At 41.4% G+C, this 19,294-nt stretch overlaps 1 protein-coding gene across 1 annotated transcript; it reads right to left on the bottom strand.

Annotated features, from left to right (window-relative positions):
* Window positions 1-582: 582 nt before the first annotated feature.
* On the bottom strand, window positions 583-16,207 carry LOC109872931 (voltage-dependent anion-selective channel protein 1). The gene is made up of 9 exons (XM_020464356.2): window positions 15,948-16,207; window positions 11,041-11,110; window positions 10,302-10,351; window positions 9,796-9,948; window positions 6,445-6,497; window positions 6,025-6,252; window positions 4,456-4,606; window positions 4,207-4,264; window positions 583-1,608 (listed from the first exon to the last, which is right to left on the bottom strand). The coding sequence occupies exons 2-9, from the start codon at window positions 11,105-11,107 to the stop codon at window positions 1,517-1,519; spliced, it is 852 nt and encodes a 283-aa protein (XP_020319945.1). The 5' UTR covers window positions 11,108-11,110; window positions 15,948-16,207; the 3' UTR covers window positions 583-1,516.
* Between the last annotated feature and the right edge of the window lie 3,087 nt (window positions 16,208-19,294).

Raw genomic sequence — 19,294 nt, 5'->3', positions numbered from 1 at the left:
CCTACAAACCTGACTCAGTTACACCAGCTCTGTCAATGTTTAGAAGGTACAATGATTATCTACATTGCTTGTTTTGTCACAAACTGAAATTAGGTGAATTATTCAAATTTTCAGAACCAGGAAATGGCGGAGCGATTTCTGCATATTGCAACTTTAAGATAGAGATATCTTGTTGCAGAAATAGGTATATGATAAACAATGTAACATTTTTACTACATAGGCATTTGGTATGTTATGGATTTCAAGACATGAATTCTGCAAGCAAAAAAGTGTGTGTGGGGGGGGTGGGGGGCATTTCCCATTTTGAGCACCTGCCCCCTGAAAGGTATATGCACGGCCCTAACTGTGATGCTATCATAGCCTGGTGCCAAATTTGTGTTTGTCAAGTCCCATGGTTGTTACGTTTGGCAATGGTAGCCGGCTAATGCCATGGGTGATGAAAATGACACTGATCAAGTTTTGGGGGACAAATTTCAGTACGACTTAGCAATCTGTGGTAGATATGAGAATATAGCACTAAAGCAAATCCAAGGCATTTATTTTCATAATCATTATGGGTGAAAAAAAAGCACAGAGGCATACTCAAGATGTTGTTGGTATTTATTTAACACTGTCAGGTGCAGTTGGTCTGTTCCAACACAATCATCGGAAGACTACCATTCATCTCTTTTCACCAAAGCATTTGTATTAAGAGGGATGTTGAATAGTGTGCAGTACATGTTACCTTCCCTGTTCTTTTTAGGAACAATTGACAGAGGTTTGTCTTAAACATCACAGGTGGGTCAAGTATTGAATTATAGTATTTTTGCTCTATTTGACCAATGTAACAAAAGACAATTCACACCAACTGCACAGAAAGACAAGTGAAACAAAAAAAACAAAAAAATGAATCTGTCCCAAATAGCATCCTATTCCCTAAAATGTAGTTCCCTATATAGGGAACAGTGCCATTTGGAATGAATCCTGGATGTACACAACAGGGTTTTAGTGCCTCAGCTACTACTGCTTAAGTGAAAAACCACGAACCCATAATAATATATCTTAGACACTTCCCTTCTTTGGAAGTTTACAATGAGAGAACTCCAGTACAGAGGAATAGATCACCTTCGCCAAGGAATGTCGTGCAACAGCCCCACCTTGTGGACAGAAAGTAAACTGTACTAACTCCTGCAAAGCCCTTTTTTGACCAACAGTATCTTATTTTCTCTTATCCTTAATGAAACAAAAATAAAATTAAAGTGTTTACATGATTGTAGTGAAATACAAATGCACAACAGAGCTTTCCCATTTTAACATTTTGCAGACTCTACCTTAAACTTGTTATAGTTTTATTCTAAACTGGGCCCTGTATTCCAAAATAATTTATCTGAAGTGGTCCTGTAAAAGTAGCATATCAACTGTAGCGTGATTTGACCTTGTATGCCGCCTCACCTCGACCATAGCACATCTACTGTAAGGGAAACAAGGTTGTGAGGATAGCTATTTCAATAAAATATGTGTTGTTGCGTTCCATGCCTTATGCCTCAAACTCGAGTCCAAGACCGAGCTTGTGCCCACCAGCGTTAATGTTTTTCCCATCCAGGAGAGCAGAGAGGGTCAGCTTAATTCCTGCAGACAGAAAGACAAGGCATCAGCAAGGGGACTTTGGCAGGAGTTACAAGTGACAAGATCAGGGCTCATTGACTGGCTGAGGAGGTCAAGTGCCTACAGTGGTTCGTCCTTTAAAATGTTGTAGCGTACTGCAGCACAGCTTGCGTGGTGCCGCAGAATTCTACGGCAAATTATTTAAGTGCCAACCATTAATGGTAGTTAGTGCTAGTTTGACCACCAGAGGGCATCTTTAAGAAGCCTTTGATAGCCTTCAATAGTGGCTGTACTAGAGAATGTAAAACCTTTTTTGGAAGAACATAGTATATGGGACTGATGAAGACATTTTGCTTGATTAATATTATGGTGTTTCAATTCCAAGAAAAACCCTCTGGGTTTCCTTTAGGATGGAACGGAAAATACGGCGCTATACAACGTGACGGTTGGGAGTAGGCTACAGTACTGGGCTATTTAGCCAAAGAATCGCCGTGTCGTGCGGGCACACGGGAGACCGGGGTTCAATTCCCCGATGGGGAGGAATAAGTAGGCTGTCCTTGTAAATAAGAATTTGTTCTTAACTGACTTGCCTAGTTAAATAAAAGGTTACACTAAGAGCATAGCATTTCTACACCATAATTGTAGTCTATCCAATACCCAAACAGAGATTCAGTCAAAATAAAAATTGCATTGATTTATCAAGACCAGTCCCCATGCTTGTTTCAGAGCAGCACGAAACGGTGCTAAAAATTGTTGTAGGCCATTGCTTCAACTCCTATTGCTTCTAACTTTTTAATTTATTTTATTTATTTCACCTTTATTTAACCAGCTAGGCTAGTTGAGAACAAGTTCTCATTTGCAACTGCGACCTGGCCAAGATAAAGCGTAGCAATTCGACGCATACAACAACACAGAGTTACACATGGAATAAACAAAACACAGTCAATAATACAGTAGAACAAAAGAAAACAAAAAGTCTATATACAGTGAGTGCAAATGAGGTAAGTTAAGGAAATAAATAGGCCATGGTGGCGAAGTAATTACAATATAACAATTAAACACTGGAATGGTAGATCGGCAGAAGATGAATGTGGAGGTAGAGATACTGGGGTGCAAAGGAGCTAAATAAATAAATAAATACCAGTATGGGGATGAGGTAGGTAGATAGATGGGCTATTTACAGATAGGCTAAGTACAGGTGCAATATGTTCTTTAAATAAATAAGATCTACACCACTTTTAACAGCACATTACTCCACACTAGTGAGACTCATGTCACCTACGGTAGGCCTACTGTATAACGTGACTCTCTGCCAATAATAGAGGATTGGAGGATTCTAAATTAAAGCCAAAAGCCGCCTCATGGGTCTGCCGGTGGCAGCCGGCACGGGTATCAAACCTGCATCTGTAGCAACGCATTTGACATTGGGGTGACTTAGACAGCTGCGCCACTGGGGAGGCCCCATCCACAAAGTATAAATACAGAGAGGTCTGAGTCACTCATTTATGGTAATAAGTATGGGATAATATAACGATATGAGATTATTTCCTTTAAAAAATACTAAAGTGAATGATTGCAATCTGAATAAAAGGCCAAAATAATATTTGTAAAGGCCAAAACATTTTATTTCTGTTTTTAGAGGGAGAGAAACACTGGGCCATTTGTGCGCCGCCCTATGGGACTCCTAATCACGGTCGGATGTGATACATAATAGTGGATACAGCTGGAGAACTGCAAGGAAATCCCATTGTGTGACACTCGGGAGCCATGACCCATATATATATATTGTCCTGCTAATAACAGGTTTAATAATATATCTGTGAGAATATCCAAGGGGCTTTTATATCATTCTAAATTAATAATCATCGCTTTGTTTAAAAAAACTATTTGGAGATGATTTTGTTTTCAAATAACGTAAAATGAGAGAGAAAAAGGCCATTCCTGAAAATGGGGTGAGACTGTTACTAATTTGTAAATAAAGCCAGTTTGTTACTTAGAATTATTTATTTCTGCTTTTAGAGGGAGAGAAACCAAAAACCTAGTCATCTCATGGGTCTCCCAGTCGAGGCCGGCACAGGTATTGAACCAGCATCTGTAACAACACAGTTTGCACTGCTAGACAGTGTCTTAGACCGTTGCATCACTCAGGCGCTGTAAAATGTAGGCCACTCCCAAAAGGTTGTGAGTGGCCTACAGTACTACAGTAAGAGCAAAATCATCCTAATAAAATAAAAACCTTAGTGTAACAACAGTTTTAGAAAGTAATACTGAAGTTGTGCACAATTATCAGTTTCTATTTAGGTTTATGTCACCCACTCATTGTTAGAGACACAGTAGGACCCAAAAGCATAATCAGTGCTCTAATTCCCCCTTGCACTGGTCTGGAGAAATGAAGTGGTGACGCAGGGTACTGTACTAAATGAGAAATTACTTCTAAGTACCGCAGCATAACCGCAAAACTTTAGTGGAGCAACCACTGTACTGCTGTTCTGTCCTTTCTGCCCTATATACAGCAGAAAGACATTTCAACTGCTTTTTACTGCATGTTTTATCAAGATGTCACTGGCATGGAGGAAAATGGTCAAATAACAGTTTTATAATAAATGTAAAAAATATACTCACCAGGCTTCAGAGTCTGAGTGTATCCCAGGCCAACAAGACTAGAATTGTTCACTTTGGCCTGTAGGAGAAACAGGAAAGTGGTCATGAAAAACCAACATTTAGGATTCAATCAAAAGGTACGTAAATACAACAATGCTTCAATAAATAATGTTAAACCGATTAGCCTAGCAGCTCTCTACTCGTGCCCAGAACATGACCCCAGGCAGAGGTCAAGTCTCAGCCAGTGAGGGCTAGCTTGTGGCCTCTTACCGAGAAGGCTGCGTCGGCATCGATCTGGTACTTGGCTGCGATGCCAAAGCGAGTGTTGCTGTTACCAGCGGTCCAGGCCAGGTTAACTGCTGTCTCCAGCTGGTCATTCACCTTCTGGTAGATGGACCCACCAAACTCTGTGCCATCATTTCTGTTATGAAAAACAAGCTTATTCATCACTATGAGGGTGATACTTTGAATACAGAAGGCCGTGGGAACTAGCATATATATATCAAAAACCAAATCCATTCCAATAGACATAGCAAGGCCTTGTGCATTTCTTTTTTTTTTAAGATACTGCTTTACAGAGTATCCATGATCTATACAAAAACATGAATTACAATCAGACGATCAATGTCACAATCTTAACCAGCAGACCTACATGTAACTGCCAAAAATAATGGAAACACCTGAGTAAATGAGGGCTACAAAGTACATTGAAAGCAGTTGGTTCCACAGAGATGTGGTTTCTGAATTAATCAATTGACATCCCATCATGCTTAGGGTCATGTATAAAAACAAAATCTGGCTATTATTTTGGCTACCATGCCTATGCCCCCCCCATAGGATGACAATACACCTATCCACAGGGCACGAGTGGTCACTGAATGGTTTGGTGAGCATGAAAAAATGTAAACCATATGCCATGACCATCTCAGTCACCAGATATCAACCCAAATGAACATTGATGGGAGATTCTGGAGTGGCACCTGAGACAGTGTTTTCCATCAACAAAACAGCAAATTATGGAATTTCTTGTGGAAGAATGGTGTTGCATCCCTCTAATAGAGTTCCAGACACTTGTAGAATCTATGCCAAGGAGGATAGAATCTGTTCTGGCCCAACACCCTGTTAAGGCACTTTAGATTGGCGTTTCCTTTATTTTGGCAGTTACCTGTATATATCAAGGATGAGCTGTCAAAGGATTAAAGAGCAACGTCTCAGAGCTAATTGACCTTGTCAAAACAAGTGATCATGACTGGGAGGACAGGTCACAGCAGGAGGTTAGCTTACTATACTATCCACCTTCCTCTTCTGACAAAGCCCTTTCACAAATCGCATCACCGTGGGATACAGTGGGACTAAAATAACTGCCAGTCTGCATCTGAGGGGGCCAGACAGAGTGCTTAGAGTTGCTATTGTCCAGACAAGGTCAGTTCTCAAAGAGCTGGAAACAACATTTTACTCACTAGTGGTTTAAAAGGCTTGGTTGGTTGGAGGATGGTAGGTCTGATAGATATGTGCACGTGACCAATAACATTTGATTTGGTGCTTGCAACACTTAGTTGAGGGTATTACTCCTCAATGAGTCACATAAACAAAATGCTTCATCACTGTAAATTGACCCTAAAGACCATGTTCAGGGTCCTTAAGCACCATCACTGGATTACTGTCATTGTTGTTAAGCCCGATCACTGGCTTACTGTCATTGTTGTTAAGCCCCACGTTACTGGCTTACTGTCATTGTTGTTGTTGTTGAGCACCCGTCTTACTTCCATTGTTTGCTGAAGCGCGGAGGCCTACCTGAACCACATTTCCGTATCTATTAATTTAATTCCATCTACTTACACATTCGTGTGGAGCTGGAACTCGTCGGTCTTGTAGCCCACGGCAAAGTTGCTCTGGGTGACCCTGTTCTTCCCGGCCTCGAAGGTCACCTGGTAGCCGGCCAGCCAGCCCTCGTAGCCCACCACCGCCACGCCGTGCACTGCCGTGCCGTTGATGTCATAGTCCACATCACAGCCCAGGTTGATGTGCTCCCTCTTATAGCCGGTCTTGATCTTACCACTCTTCTTGCTAAAGCAGAGAGGTGAGGGATGGAGGAAGGAACTTGTCAGTGTGAGGTAATACAGTGTCAGAATGGCAAGATACATCCAATGATCTATATTCAACAGAAAATTCCTTTTCATCATGTATTGTGTGATGTGATGACATTTATTTCAATTCATTAATAAATGTGAAGCAATTAAATAGATAGTAATTTCTTACCCAGTGTTTGGCGAGAAGGAGGAATCAAACGTCAATTTAAGCCCTTTGGCCAACTGAGGGGAGAAAAAGAGAGAGATGGAAAGGAAAGCATGAATGAATCCGAATTAAAGAGTAACTTTCATGAAGAAGAAAATATTATAATCCAAAACCAGATGTTTTAGGCTTAGTTATAGTAGTCTTCATTTTGACAGTACATTGCATAAGTGATATATTTTGGTATTTTAGTAGTAAATCTAGCTCTTTTTGCTCCTAGCAGTTCAACTCTACCATTGAAGTCATGATGTTGAGGCACCTAATATCATCTCAAGGGAGGGGTTGGTATGAAATGCACTTCCTTCTAGATGTGCTGGGTGGTACCACCTACAGGGAGGGGTTGGTATGAAATACTTCCTTCTAGATGTGCTGGGTGGTACCACCTCAAGGGAGGGGTTGGTATGAAATACACTCCCTTCTACTGTAGATGTGCTGGGTGGTACCACCTCAAGGGAGGGGTTGGTATGAAATACACTCCCTTCTACTGTAGATGTGCTGGGTGGTACCACCTCAAGGGAGGGGTTGGTATGAAATACACTCCCTTCTAGATGTGCTGGGTGGTACCACCTCAAGGGAGGGGTTGGTATGAAATACACTCCCTTCTACTGTAGATGTGCTGGGTGGTACCACTTCAATGCTTACTGTAAAAGCAGGTGACAGTGTGCCTTATTTGGCAATGGTCTTGGTAAGTGGAGTGTGCCAATATATTTAGCATGACGCTTCCTTGCCTAAATTCAAGGTTTTAGCTTACTGTTTCATACACATCTATGTGCTTTAAATGGGGGAAAAATAAAAAAGTAGGCTATGAAGAGAATATATGTTTATATTCGTAGCTACAACCATCGTATCAACGAGTAGATTTTTCCCCGAATTGCTATGACTGATTGGCGGCGCAGTCCTCTAAAACACAGGTCACTCATATTTCACTGGCTGGGAGTTCTAATCCACATCCGCAGATTATTTATTTGTTCATCCTTTATTTACAATAGTCATCCCGTGCCCACACACTTTAATTCTGAAAGGTTAAAGCATACCTGTGAACGGGTTCGCCCTGGTAGTAGTTGTATGTTTTTATACAGTTAATTTGACCGTTAGAAAAAGAGGTACTGCGTAAATACTGCAATGTGGGTTGGATTGAGCCCGTAATCGTAATTGTCAAGGTGATAATTGTATTTTTCTTCCCAACACCACAATAAACATGAGTTCACATTTCAAATTTAAAAAAAATTGTGCCCCATGAGAGATTCAAATTTATACCGCCAGTGGCAATAGCTGTCAGAATCTCAGTGGCATACCACTGTGAGCTAAAAGGTCCAGAGCCGTATTTGCTCGTGATGCACATCATTTTATTATCAGAGCGTATCACTGGACTTCAGGTAAGTATGCTTTAGCGAGAAAGTGTTGAGCTCAGGTACAACTAGTCACCCACCCCCAAAATGTATATTTATGAGCAATTCCCCCTACCCACAACTTCACCTGAATGCATTTTTTTAAGGGGTTGGACAAAGAGTGATATTGGGGTTGAGAGTTACCCTTATTTATTTTTTTAAAAGGTCTCAAACAGTCATTCTGATTCCCATGTAAAATAGCCTTTTGAATGACTAAAAGATCACTCATAATATTTATTTTGGATAGAAATGCAAAAAAATTGAGAAAGCCATGAGAGAGAGAGTTAACTACCAGGAAGTTTGAAAAGACAGGCTAAGTGGGCATGGAGCTTATATTCATGAGCTCACCTTGACTGACAGCTCTTTGAAACACCCATGTCAAGCAACTTGGACGCAGTGAGCAGTGTTGCAGTAAAATCATCTCAAGCAAATTTGGTGATACACAAAGCAACTCAAACAACATTGAAATTGCATCAATGGTGTTATTTTTTATACATTGAGCGTTTGGCATGTATCTTGTGATGCGGTTCACAGCAGCACTGCCAGATGTGTTGACATGAATACTGTGTCAGAAGAAGACCTAGCTAGCCAGTAACTAGCTAACACCAGACACAGATGAAGACCTAGCTAGCCAGTAACTAGCTAACACCAGACACAGATGAAGACCTAGCTAGCCAGTAACTAGCTAACAGACACAGATGAAGACCTAGCTAGCCAGTAACTAGCTAACACCAGACACAGATGAAGACCTAGCTAGTCAGTAACTAGCTAACATCAGACACAGATGAAAGGGGAAACATAAGTATCTTTGCCATAGATGAATAGGGAAAACGTTTAATTATATTAGCTGACACCTTACAGTCAAATTTGGGCACCAGTAGAGTCGCTATCTAGCTACATAAAAACACACCCCTCTGCAAACACGCCTTCTCCAATGTTGGTTACAAGGCGTTACTTATTTAAATGTGGTATGATTAATTTTACCATTAGTTTACCATTTTACCATTAGTTTACCATTTTACCATTAGTGTATTAAAATGAGATTTAGGGTGATGTCACCTTATCCTCTTAATAATCCCATCCTGAATCCAAGTGTTTGACACAGGGGAGGGGACCAATAACTTTATGATCAAACTTTATCAATGTAGAAGCAAGTCATTTGTCAGACTTTGATGTGGTTTCATCCAATTTCAGGAAAAACATTGACTGTTCATGACCTTAAAAATGAATTTCTGAGACAGTTGGAAAGAATGATTAAGAAAGCATGGTTGTGTAATTAAAAGGTACATTGCTATGAGCATTTCACCACTTAACAGGGTGGCGGGGTCCATAGGGAACTGATACTCCCACACACCAGATTAAACATGTGAAGTTATGTAAATATAGGCCTATGCCTATTGCCATAAAATGGGTGGGCAACTCCAGTCCTGGAGGGCCTGATTGGTGTTAACATCCCTACCAAACACAGCTTATTAATCAAATTGCATTCTAAACTGAAGATCATGATTAGGTGATTATTGGAGTCAGGTGTGTTAGCTGGAGCAAAACTGTGACACCAATCAGGCCCTCGAGGACTGGAATTTCCCACCCCTTACATAAAATATATAATAAATCAATGAAACTGCAACAAGTCAGTGAGTGCTGGTCTTTTTTATATTTACACTATGGGATTCAGTGGAGGCTGCTGAGGGGAGGAAGGCTCATAATAATGTCCGGAACGGGACAAATGGAATGGCATCAAACACCTGTTTGATGCATTTGATACCATTCTAATGATTCCGCTCAGTCATTACCATGATCCCATCCTCCCCAATTAACATCCCTGTGATGGGATTACTCCTTGGTTTATAGCCCCCTTCTAACAATTGCTGATTGAAGAAAACAGAGTTGAGTACATTGCAACCTGATCTAAAGAACACCTGATCCTGACCTGGTCCTCCAGAGTGATCTCTGTGCCCAGAGTGTTGTCAGTGTTCCACTTCTCAGTGAAGGTCAGCCCATGCTCCGCCCACTTGTACTTGGTCTCCAGGGTGCCAGCCACTTTGCTTGTCTCCGTGTTGGCAGAGCCTGTGCTGGTGAACTCCTGGCATTGGAGTCAAACAGAGGTCAAAGGTGAGATGTGATCATGCTATAAAGCAGTGAGGATTTAGATTGTTGAGGATCACATGGGCCAAAAATGATCCGTGTGTAGACTATGTGTTTGATTATATTTGAGTATAAATATGTTATAGTTTGTTTTCCTTTGCAGCTAGTGAAATAATCTAAAGTGAAGCTGACAATCAGAGGTCTTTCACAGTTGTCAATGAGCAAGATAACTAGAGGGCCTCTAAGTTGTATGATGACAGACGACTAGATAACTACTTAATTTATAGCACTGAGTCAAGTGCCTCTTTTGGCTCCAAGGGGTAATCGGACCAACTCTGCTCTGGATCTCACCAGTCCATTCTCTGACTTGGTTTTCAAGTCCAGCTTGATGAGACCAAAACCTGAGAGGCATGGAAGAAAATTAAATCAAACTGTTGTAATTACAAAACATTCTAGGAGTGCTCTTCAAACTGATGATACATTTCTGTTCTGTTAAATTCTTTTCACTAACATTCCTGGCAATCCGTAAACACGTGGCTTCTAATTATTTCCATAATACACATGCAGTCTCATGGAGACTTATTTTACCACCTCATGAACACATAAACCACCGTTCAATAAATCCCTCAGAGAAATACTAGCCTAGAACTACATCTATTAGAACCATTACATAACATTGACTGATCGGGTGAGTGTATTGATTTGATGTGGTTTATACGCTAGAGAGTACATTGTCATACCAGGCGTCAGCCACGGTTCACAACCCCAGCTTGCTTCCCATTCCCCTGTCGGAATCAGTGTGCTGGTCCACTGGGCAGTCCCACCCTTGCCTAGGAAAGTACTATGGCTAACCCCAAGGGCTATTCAAAGCCCATTTACAAAGGAATCCCCATAGTACAGCCTGAGGCTCACTGTCTCTGTGCAGCGGTGTCTCCCAGTCAATACACTGCCCAAGGACAGCCAGTCTAAACTAGAGGGTTCACCAAATAGATATAAAACTAGGCTATGCTGAAGTCCATTCCTCATTCTCTGCAGGACAGGAGCCAAGGCTGAGTAGATGGATAATGAGTAGAAGTACTGAGGTGCTCACCGTATCCCTTGGTGAAGACATCCTTTGCGGACTTGCCAAGGTCAACATAGGTTGGAGGAACGGCCATTATCTGTTTAAAAATAATAATAATACAATTTGAGAGCTTTGTGTTTGACTAAAGCACAAACACAGAGCAATGAGACAGATATTTCAAAGGATGTATAAATGTGAAACAGCTGTTCTGCCCACTATGACTAATTTATTCCCTTTTGAAAGGACGGGCTGTGGTCGATCTTGGTTTAGTTATAAAATATTTGGCACAAACCTCCGTGCGACGCCAATGACATAAAGAACTAGTAGTGTGCTGGTCCTTCAGTGATACACCAAGGAAGGCTGGGGAGAGAACACTGCTGGTGGAGGACGTGGGAGAGAAGGGGATGGATGGAGGGGGTCATTGATGGATAGGGTGGGCCGATTGGGAACGCAGGCAGGCATGCGCACACCCGTGCCCGGGGCGGACTCACCCATTTGCTCTGACTCATCAGAAAAATAACACTTGCCGGGATAGAGATTTCACAACAGTCAAAATTAATACACTGGACTGGGCCATCTCAATAATAGACAAGTGATTTCTAAATTGCAGATTAGATTAGTTTTATTATTGGATTGACGACCTCCACCATCTAAGAACAAGTGGGCTGAGATTTCCATGTTAAATAACATAAGAAAACACCTGCTTGTTGCAGATTGCAAAAAAGACACTGGCAGATTATTGGGTGGTTTAACGGACAAAGAATAAGCCTAATCCTGGAATTAAAAGCATTGTCAATTGACATTGTCCATTGATCTTGCTTTTTAGTCCAAGACAAGGCTTAAACTGCACACTTGTCCTCTACCCATGTGTGCACAATGCTAATTTGCAAATAGAGTATAACCCAAAGACCTATTTTGTACATCAGCGTGTGCCACACAGCCTACAGCCACAACTTCAGGGCTCCCGAGTGGGCAGCGGTCTAAGGCACTGCATCTCACTGCTAGAGTCGTCACTACAGACACCCTGGTTCAAATCCAGGCTGTATCACAACCGTCCGTGATTGGGAGTCCCATAGGGCGGCACACAATTGGCCCAGCATCGTCCAGGTTTGGCCGGTGTAGACAGTCATTGTAAATAAGAATTTGTTCTTAATTGACTTGCCTAGTTAAATAAAAGGTTCAATATAATTTTTTTGAAATCCTTCAAACACCATTCAAATCACCACACCTTGACAAGGTAAAAATCTGTCGGTCTGCCCCGGAGCAAGGCAGTTAACCCACTGTTTCCCGGTAGGCCGTCATTGTAAATAAGAATTTGTTCTTAACGGACTTGCCTAGTTAAATAAAAAATATAAAATGTACCTTTGTTCTCCCTGTGGTAAATAAATGCATGATTTAGTGACACCCAACATCAAGCATTACACAACCCTTATTTCATCACACTTTGAAGTTAAATAATACGAGCCTCCACAAGCCCATAAAATTAACTATAATCTCTAGTGACCAACAGGCACATGCTCAGAGGGGAACACTGGGAAGAGGACAGGAAGTGTCAAGCATTCCAGAACACATACATTACACACATCTCCGATCTCTCTCACACACACGACACTAGTGACACAGCATTGACACTAGTGATGCATCGATATGACATTTTTGGTTGATACCGATATCCAATACTTTCCTTGCCCAAAAACCAGACACCAATACCCGATATTTCAATTTTAGCGGCCTTTTAAGCATTTTTGTAAAGTTAAATAGTTAACACACACACATGGACGAAGCAATCTAAGACAATGCATCTCAGTGCAAGAGGCGTCACTACAGTCCCTAGTTCAAATCCAGGCTGCATCACATCCGGCCGTTATTGGGAGTCCCATAGGGTGGGGCACAATTGGAACAGCGTCGTCTGGGCCGTCATTGGAAATAAGAATTTGTTCTTAACTGACTTAACTGCCTAGTTAAATAAAGTTTAGACACATGCACACACCACACAGACCAAAAAGTAATTTTGTTGGTATTTATGTCCCCATAACCAGTAAAACAATCTAAATCTATTTCTTTGACTTACTTGCTGTTTCGTTGTTCAGTCATTTCATTCTCAACCAGGATTTCTATGGAATGCCGTTTGGGTCTTTGCGTGTCAAAAAAGATACGTCAAATAACACGACAATCTGTTTCAGTAGCTATAGTTAGCTAGCTAACTATATAGCTAGGTGTCACCATCTAAAATAATTTATAAGCCAGTTTTTATTTGATTAATGGTGGTCGGACCCATATGTGAAGCTAGCCACAATAAGGATTAGCTACAATAGTGAACTTTGCAGTTAGCCTTCAAAATAAAAAGTATGGCATAATTATACTATTTGTATTCATTTGCATCACTGTCAATTACTTTATTTTGAAGGCAAAACGCAAATTCCACTGTTGTGGCCTCCCGGGTGGCTCAGTGGTCTAAGGCACTGCATCGCAGCTAGCTGTGCCACCAGAGACTCTGGGTTCGAGCCCAGGCTCTGTTGCAGCCTGCTGCGACCGGGAGGTCCATGGGCCTAGCGTCGTCCGGGTTAGGGAGGGTTTGGCCGGTAGGGATATCCTCGTCTCTTCGTGCACCAGCGACGCAGTGCACACTAACCAGGTCGCCAGGTGCATGGTGTTTCCTCTTGACACATTGGTGCGGCTGGCTTCCGGGTTGGATGCGTGCTGTGTTAAGAAGCAGTGCGGCTTGGTTGGGTTTCAGAGGACGCATGGCTTTCGACCTTCGTCTCTCCCGAGCCCGTACGGGAGTTTTAGCGACTACTAACAATTGGATACCATGAAATTGGGGAGATAAAGGGGGGTAAAATGTAAAAATATTTTTTTTTTTTTAAATCCACAGTTGTGGCTAGCGTCACATAACCTGTTCCGGTGGAGCCGCACTAGCCAGATGAAGCTAGCTGGCTGCTTATAACGTTAGCTTTGGGCAACAGGGTTAAGTAGCCGGCTAGCTATTTATTTTCATGAAGTTCAATTTCAATAGGCAAACAACCTAGCTAATACTTACAAGGATTCCTAAATCATTGCTAAGAATAATGAAAATGACATCAGTTTCTACTGGTCATTGTTTTCAGGCTGGTCGTATTGGTGCTAGTTAGGTATCAAGCTAAAGCTAGCTACCCCAGAAGTTGCGGTCAAACAAATGATGCTTCATTACCAATGCGGTATTGTAAAACATCGTTCATGGCCGGTGTTTGCAGACTTTTTTTTGTACAGCTTTAACAGTGCTAATGTATATTTATTGACATGTAAAGACCCAAACGGCATTCCATAGAATGTATGTTGTGAAGCTAATAGCAGTAACACTATTACTGTGTAACTCCGGTAAAGCAACATCTGAAAAACAGCGCACTTGGTAGTGTGTACCAGTGCTCGACCAGTAGGCGAAAGTCAACATCACCCACGACAATCGGTTGATTGTCAAGGGCAATGAATTCCATTATCTTGGCTTTAATGGATTTCACCTTTGAGTTGTCTCACTGAAATGTTATTACTCTTTCAAATGACTGCTCAATCCACACAGCAGGCATTGTGGGCTAGGTTAGGAATGCTGTGTTGTACATGTAGCACAAAATGTTACGTGGCGTCATTACATCATGCACCTACGTTATATAGGTTATGCACGGTAGCTTTGACATGGGTTTTTAACATAGGTGTTAAACTAGACATCGGGCAGATACAGATGTTGACATATGTCCACCGATATATCGCTCATCCCTAGAACTATTCTCTAAACATTGCCTGTTTTGTCAAACTGAAATTAGCCTAACTATTAGAATTGTAGCAACCAGGCAATGGCGATTTCTGCATATTGCACCTTTAAACAGTCTGCCGATTGCTCTGCCGTTGGTCTTTTTGACGTAGTGCGTTCAGATTTCTATCACCTGAAGCAGAACCATGTAAATAAGTGCATGAACTTGGCGTGTATGCATGCATGTATTTTCATCATGTGCACATGCTGCGCTTTGACGTTTATATAAGGGTGCAATAGGCAGAAATCGCTCCACCATTTCCTGGATCCAGAAATTCAATTGTGTAGACAATTATTGTACCATCTAAACCGCTGTGAAATATATTTTCAGCTGTTTGAAGTTCATTTACAAAACCGAACGTAAAAGAAGCAAAAGGAACTTAACGGGAAGCATTTGAATAGTGCACATAGAACAGATCTACGGCTTCTTAGACTAGATTTCAATGAGAAATAAATGATCTAGATTTGTCAATGTGAATTTGGTCGGGTCATTCAAAAAGTTAAATTGCAGCGTACCTGTGGAATTATTTCTTACATTCCTAACTGAAAAAGTAACAACCGCACGGACAACCGGTAAAGTAAGTTAAAATATAATTTTATTCGACATTCTGGCTTGTAAATTAGAGGTGATGAGAGAACTTTCCTGATTCAAACGCTCATTTCTGTAGACAGAATTAAACTCATCGTCGGGTTTCCTGGCAACCTGGCTACATGATGCCTAAGGGGTTATGAAACAAGGTGACACAAGCATCACTGCTTGGACATCTTAAGTTTCCTTGATAACTAGCTAGCTGCTGGGTTTAGCAAGCAATTTGTAGACAACGGTACAACTGCATACCTTGCATAATCGGTGGTTATAGCTAGCGGTTTTAATCAATTTGCAGAGGAAAAAAGTAACTAAACTCAATACATCCAAATAATTGTTGGCCACTTAGTTGACCTCAAGCAGGGTATTAGCTACTTGAGGCCTTGTTCAGCTAGCTAGCTAACATTGCTGCATGCCTATCAGCATCTCTCCTCCTGGGCTGCTTCTGATTTCGCGGTGAATGCACGTGCCGTCTCTTAACATTTAAGCCAAGAGGTCAATGTCCATCACAACAGGGATACAATAGTGCCCCATAATAGGCAACAGTATTACATTTCGACATACCTCTGTCAGTGGTTTCCAATCCTGCCTGAGAAGGATCCTGTCAACTGGACAAAGGGAGGGGTAAGAGGAGGTGCTACAGCGTCACACTCTAGAAGTCACGCAGGCGTGTGAAAAAAGCCTTCGCCTCTTGCATTATTTGTGGCGCACGCGCTGTTGATATTTTTATTCCTGCATATCGCATCATCAGTGGGCTTAAACCCGCCGCCGTTTACAACAGATCTAGGATAATCTCTTCCCACCTCATCACATATCCCCACCATTATGTGCTTATACCCAAAACCGTCCGTACAGGAGAAGAGCCAGGATTTGCGACATTGAGAGCATCCTAACTGGTTGCATCACTGCCTTTGACCGCACGGTACTACAGAGGGTAGTGCGCACGCCCCAGTACATTACTGGGTCCAAGCTTCCTGCCATCCAGGACCTCCAGGCGGTGTCAAAGGAAGGCCCTAAAAATTGTCAAAGACCCCAGCCACCCTAGTCATAGACTGTTCTCTCTGCTACAGCAAGCGGTACAGGAGTGCCAAGTGTAGGTCCAAGAGGCTTCTGAACGGCTTCTACCCCCAGGCCACATCTAATCAAATGACTACCCAGACTATTTGCACCCCCTCCCCCATTTTAAGCTGCTGCTACTCTGTTATTATCTAAGCATAAATCACTTTAATAACTCAACCTGCGTGTTTATATTCAACTGACCGGTGCCCCACACATTGACTCTGTACCAGTACCCCCTGTATATAGCCTCACTATTGTTATTCTACTGCTGCCCTTTAATTATTTGTTACTTTATTACTTATTTTTCTTTACATATTTTTCTAAAAACTGCAATGTTGGTTAAAGGTTTGTAAGTAATAAGCATTTCACTGTAAGGTCTGCACCTGTTGTATTCGGTGCATGTGACAAATACATTTTGATTTGATTTTAAGCACTCATCTCAGTCGACCTATGTAGGGCATTAGCTGCATCCATGCCCAGCAAATGTGTTAGTGTCTGGCCTATGCATAGTGGAAAGAAACAGTCTTATTCATGATGGAAATATTTCAATAAAAGGTTAGGGATGAATGGCATTTATATCCATAACACTGTAGGCCTCGTCGTGATTTTATTTATTTAGGGAAGTCAGTTATAAGAACAAATTGTTATTTACAATGACGGCCTACCCCGGCCAAACACAGACTACGCTGGGCTAATTGTGCGCCTCCCTATGGGACTCCCAATCACGGCGGGTTGTAATACAGCCTGGAATCGAACCAGAGTCTGTAATGATACCTCTTGCACTGAGATGCTGTGCCGTAGACCACTGCACCACTCAGGAGTCCGATAATGATAAATAGGCAAAAACATGCTCAAAATGCTCTTGTTTTTATTGGCATTTTGTACATTCAAAATGTTGCATATTGTGAAGTGTAGGCCTATCCATCACGCAGTTGCTATTTTTAAAGTTATTTTTTCTCCTCAGTGCCAGTTCTCATAGCATACTGTTTTTCTGCACCATTTTAAACCTTGTGAGTGCAGTGCATGGGTGCATATTTTGTGAAATTCTGTGTAACATGTCTTCATAGAATAGTGTAGAAGTGGTTGTGTGGAACGCTGCCAAACCCCATGACTTCCTCTGTCATAGATAGGGTGCCGCTGACAGCATATTCCTCCAGGTTATCTAGTGAAAATAACTACAATGTGATACTGTCTATACCAGTTCACTTTCAATGTCATATAAATAAATTATATTATGCTCAAGATAATAAATTGCCCTGTGTTCAGATGAGACGTTAAACGGCTGTCCTGACTCTGTGGTCACTAAAGATCCCATGGCACTTATTGTAAGAGTTGGGGTGTTAACCCCAGTGTCCTGCCTAAATTCCCAATCTGGCTCTCATACCATCACGGTCACCTAATCATCCCCAGTTTACAATTGGTCGTTGCTGTAATGAGAATGTGTTCTCAGTCAATTTACCTGGCAAAATTAGGGTTAAAAAAATGGCTATAGCAGACATGCTGGATATAATGACGAGATGCTTGAGTCTCCGCCCTAACAATGGGATTCCTTGTCCGCAGAACGGCTGGCTGGCTGCCCATTCCGTAGCAGCAAAAATATCAACATAACACTCGTTTTATAAAGGCAAATATAATTACCGTAGACGCATATCATAGTTCAAAAGATGAGCATTGTACTGTATGCTCTCCATAGGACTGACTACCTGTGCATTTCTACTGCTTGGGTCACCTGTGCGCCTATAGACAGAGAGGAAGAGGCGAAGCGAGTGTTTACACCGCCCAAAATCTGTCCAGATTAAGCAGATCATGAATTATTAAGAATGTGAGGAGTTTTTGTATGGGGGAAAATAGTGTTGAATTTAGTCAGGGTAAAAATGAATTGCTATTTTGATACGTGAGGCTTGTTTAATCTAATAGAAGTTTCGTACGGTTGTTACTTGTGTACTGATATAAGTGTGATGCACGTGACATCCCGGAAATTTTGAGAAAAACTTGAGAAGGGCTATGCATATTCATGAAACTAGCATATCATCTCACTCTCCTTTGAGTACAGGAGGTTGATGTAAACCCCCTCATCGAATAATATTCAAGTAATGAGATGTATCCACCATCCAAAGAGAGAAATAGGCGAGAGCTTTGGGCAAAAGACCCAACCAAATAACGATGTTTGGAAAGTGGATTGTTTTACACGCGTTTATGAACATTTGTAATCCCACCTGTTCTAGAGTGGTTTTTTTTTTTTCACGTTGAATCAACGTGGGAAACTTTTAACCTAAATCTAAATGACAGGGTGACATTTTTGGTTGATTTCACTTTGAATTCACATTTGACAACTCAACCAAATGTTCAACTAGACGTTGAACTGCCCGGCGGGTTAGAACAGACATTGAAAGAGGACATGGTAGATGCTGTGAGCTGTTTTGGCCAGTAGATGACAGTGTAAGCAATGTTCTGTGACTCCTCTCTCTTTCCACAAAGCACATTGAAACAATTCTCATAAAATTACAAAAAAGGCAACTGAGAACATCAAATTAATTTTGTTCTCTGGTGGGAGATGTCCCCCCTGACAGAAGTACTAGGCCTTACAATTCGTTTTTACGTATTTTGATATGTGGGCCAAAATGAGTAGTCAGTCGCTGTACTGTCCCTATAATTTTTTTTCCTAATAATTTGACATTTTGTGGTATTCGGACACTCTCAAAGTCTTAATTTTGTATTTTTTGAAGTTATTTGTTTGATTATAAAAAGTTAGTTAGTGTATGAACTAAAACAATTCGTATTTTTTTAATTATATTACACTTTTGGTTTTGATGTTATCAACATACTGATTTTAAAAAACATATCTGTTTAGC

Source organism: Oncorhynchus kisutch, linkage group LG28, assembly GCF_002021735.2.
Source record: "Oncorhynchus kisutch isolate 150728-3 linkage group LG28, Okis_V2, whole genome shotgun sequence".
NCBI lineage: Eukaryota > Metazoa > Chordata > Actinopteri > Salmoniformes > Salmonidae > Oncorhynchus > Oncorhynchus kisutch.
The sequence above is the reverse complement of the archived record's forward strand: the minus strand, read 5'-3'. Positions and strand labels throughout refer to the sequence as shown.

Coding starts and splice junctions, on each gene's coding strand:
- LOC109872931 (XM_020464356.2), bottom strand. CDS start 11,107: ATGGCCGTTCCTCCAACCTATGTTGACCTTGGCAAGTCCGCAAAGGAT. Junction 10,352..11,040: donor TGTCTTCACCAAGGGATACG/GTGAGCACCTCA, acceptor CATGCCTCTCAG/GTTTTGGTCTCATCAAGCTG. Junction 4,607..6,024: donor TTCCAGCTCCACACGAATGT/GTAAGTAGATGG, acceptor TTTTCATAACAG/AAATGATGGCACAGAGTTTG.